Source organism: Gavialis gangeticus, unplaced genomic scaffold, assembly GCF_001723915.1.
Source record: "Gavialis gangeticus isolate Ggan-Ray unplaced genomic scaffold, GavGan_comp1, whole genome shotgun sequence".
In the NCBI taxonomy this organism is placed as follows: Eukaryota; Metazoa; Chordata; order Crocodylia; family Gavialidae; genus Gavialis; species Gavialis gangeticus.
The window spans coordinates 26147409-26149384 of record NW_017728993.1 but is presented as its reverse complement, the minus strand read 5'-3'; the positions used below and the strand labels follow the sequence as shown (position 1 = coordinate 26149384).

Here is a 1976-nt window from a genome sequence, read left to right as displayed (position 1 = left end):
GATTCTCGCCAGTGGCGTCGTACTTGTCGTGCACCCACTCCGGCGGCGGCGGGTAGAAGTTGGCCTGAGAGGCTGCCAGCCCCAGCGGATCATTGCTGGCCCAGACCGTCAGGCTGATGTAGAAGGTGTCAGGTGGCACCAACCCATCCGCGTCCACCAGGCGCCGTGTTGTCAGCTGCGGGCACCAGCCCCGTCACCATCCATCCCTGGCCCCGCCCTCAGCCCCGCCCCTATGGCTTTGCCCAAGCCCCACCCCTACGGCTCTGCCCTCAGCCCCACCTGGTCGTAGTCGAGGGGTTGCTGCGGGTTGCCCGTCTGGATGAGCAGCTTATACGCCAGCGCACCATCCTCTGAGCCGTTGCGGTAGCTGTCGCGGGTGATGCGCCCAGACGCCCACTCCCGGTCGAAGGCAACCTGGAGCCCTAGGGAAGGGGATATAATGGGGCACAGACCCAGGTGACTGCGGCCCCCCTGCCATGCACCACCCCTGTGGCCCCGCTCACCCCGCAGCCAGTCCTGGAAGTAGTGCAGCCACATGCGCGGTAGCTGGCGGTCGGGCCCTCGCACCACGTGGCGCAGGGTGCCCAGGGCATGGTGCAGGCCCAGCAGCGCGGCCTGGGAGCCGGGGTAGTGGAAGCCGCCGGTGGTGACCACGAAGGCATGGTAGGAGGAGAAGTAGCGGGCTTGTGCTGCCAGGAAGGCATGGGCAGCCGTGCCTCGCGGCACCACGTCTGTCAGCGCCAGCCCGTCCCGCACCTGCGTCGCGCCGTACAGGCTCAGCCCCAGCAGCCCCACGAACAGCAGTGCCACCACGCCCTACAAGGGGTGTTGTCAGGCCATGGACATCCCCAGACCCAGGAGTCTTGCAACCGGGGCACTGGGGGCCCCCTGCCCGTACCTTGCTGTGCGCCCGCAGCAGCAGTGGCGCATACTTGCGGCGGGCGAAGTGGGCCAGGTCCCAGTGGCAGGCTGGCAGAGGCAGGCAGGCGGGCGCCCCCGAGGCCTCATCCAGCTGGGCCAGCAGGTTGCGGGTGGAGCTGGCGGGCGTGGGTGGCAGGACTGTGACCACGTGCTGCCCTGCGGTGTCGCACCGGGCCAGGGCTTGCACCGGGCCCCCCGTGGCTGGCGCCCCCCCTGGCTCCTGTGGCGGCAGCTGGAGGACGCGCGAGGTGCAGGGGCTGCGGGAGGGAGGCCAGGGTGAGCGCGGCCCCTGGGTGCCCCGGCCCCCGCCTCGTCCCAGCCGGGCCCCCACCCGTGGGCACCTGGCGAAGCAGCAGAGCACGTCGAGCCGGCGGCGCCGTCGTCGGTGCAGGTCGAGGCTGAGCACGGCCGGGAAGACGAGCAGCACCATGGCGAAGTTGGACGCCACGACCACGGCTGCCTGCGGGGGGGTGCGCGTGAGGCCGATGGTACCAAGGGGCGGGTGCCCCCAGCTCAGTGAGGAAGGCAATGCGCACCCCCCACCGGCCCCCAGCCCCCACGGCAACCCTAGGGGCACAGGGAAGGAGAGGGGATGCAGGGAGAGGGGTGTGGGGGCCTGACCTTACTGGGAGAAAGCATGGGCTCAGCGGTCAGGGAGAAGGCACAGGGCAGGACTGGGGTTGGGGGTCAGAGGTCAGGGATGGTGCTTGGAGGGAGAAGGTGTGCAGGGGAGGGTGGGGATGGGGTCAGGAGTCAGGTATTGCATTTGCAGGGAGAAGGCTTACAGGGCAGGGGGCAGGGGTCATACCGGCAGGGAGACGGTGCACAGGTTAGGAATGGGGTCGCGGTTGGGGGTCGTACCAGCAGGGAGAAGACGCTCAGGGTAAGGATGGAGCCCAGGGGTGGGGGGCAGGGGTCGTACCTGCAGGGAGAAGGCGCGCAGGGCGGGGATGGGCACCAGGGCGGCCATGAGGAAGGCGATCATGTTGCTGAGGGACGTCAGGGCCACGCTGGTGCCCGTGCGCCGCAGGCATTCGCCTGTCCGCTCCTGGGGC

General features: G+C 69.8%; 1 protein-coding gene across 1 annotated transcript in view; it reads right to left on the bottom strand.

Annotated features, from left to right (window-relative positions):
• Positions 1-1976, bottom strand: part of PTCH2 (patched 2) — a 14463-nt gene that overhangs the window by 8221 nt on the left and 4266 nt on the right. The window contains 6 exon segments of the mRNA XM_019528318.1: positions 2-175; positions 280-422; positions 504-816; positions 899-1178; positions 1263-1381; positions 1844-1969. Coding sequence (XP_019383863.1) covers positions 2-175; positions 280-422; positions 504-816; positions 899-1178; positions 1263-1381; positions 1844-1969 — 1155 coding nt within the window.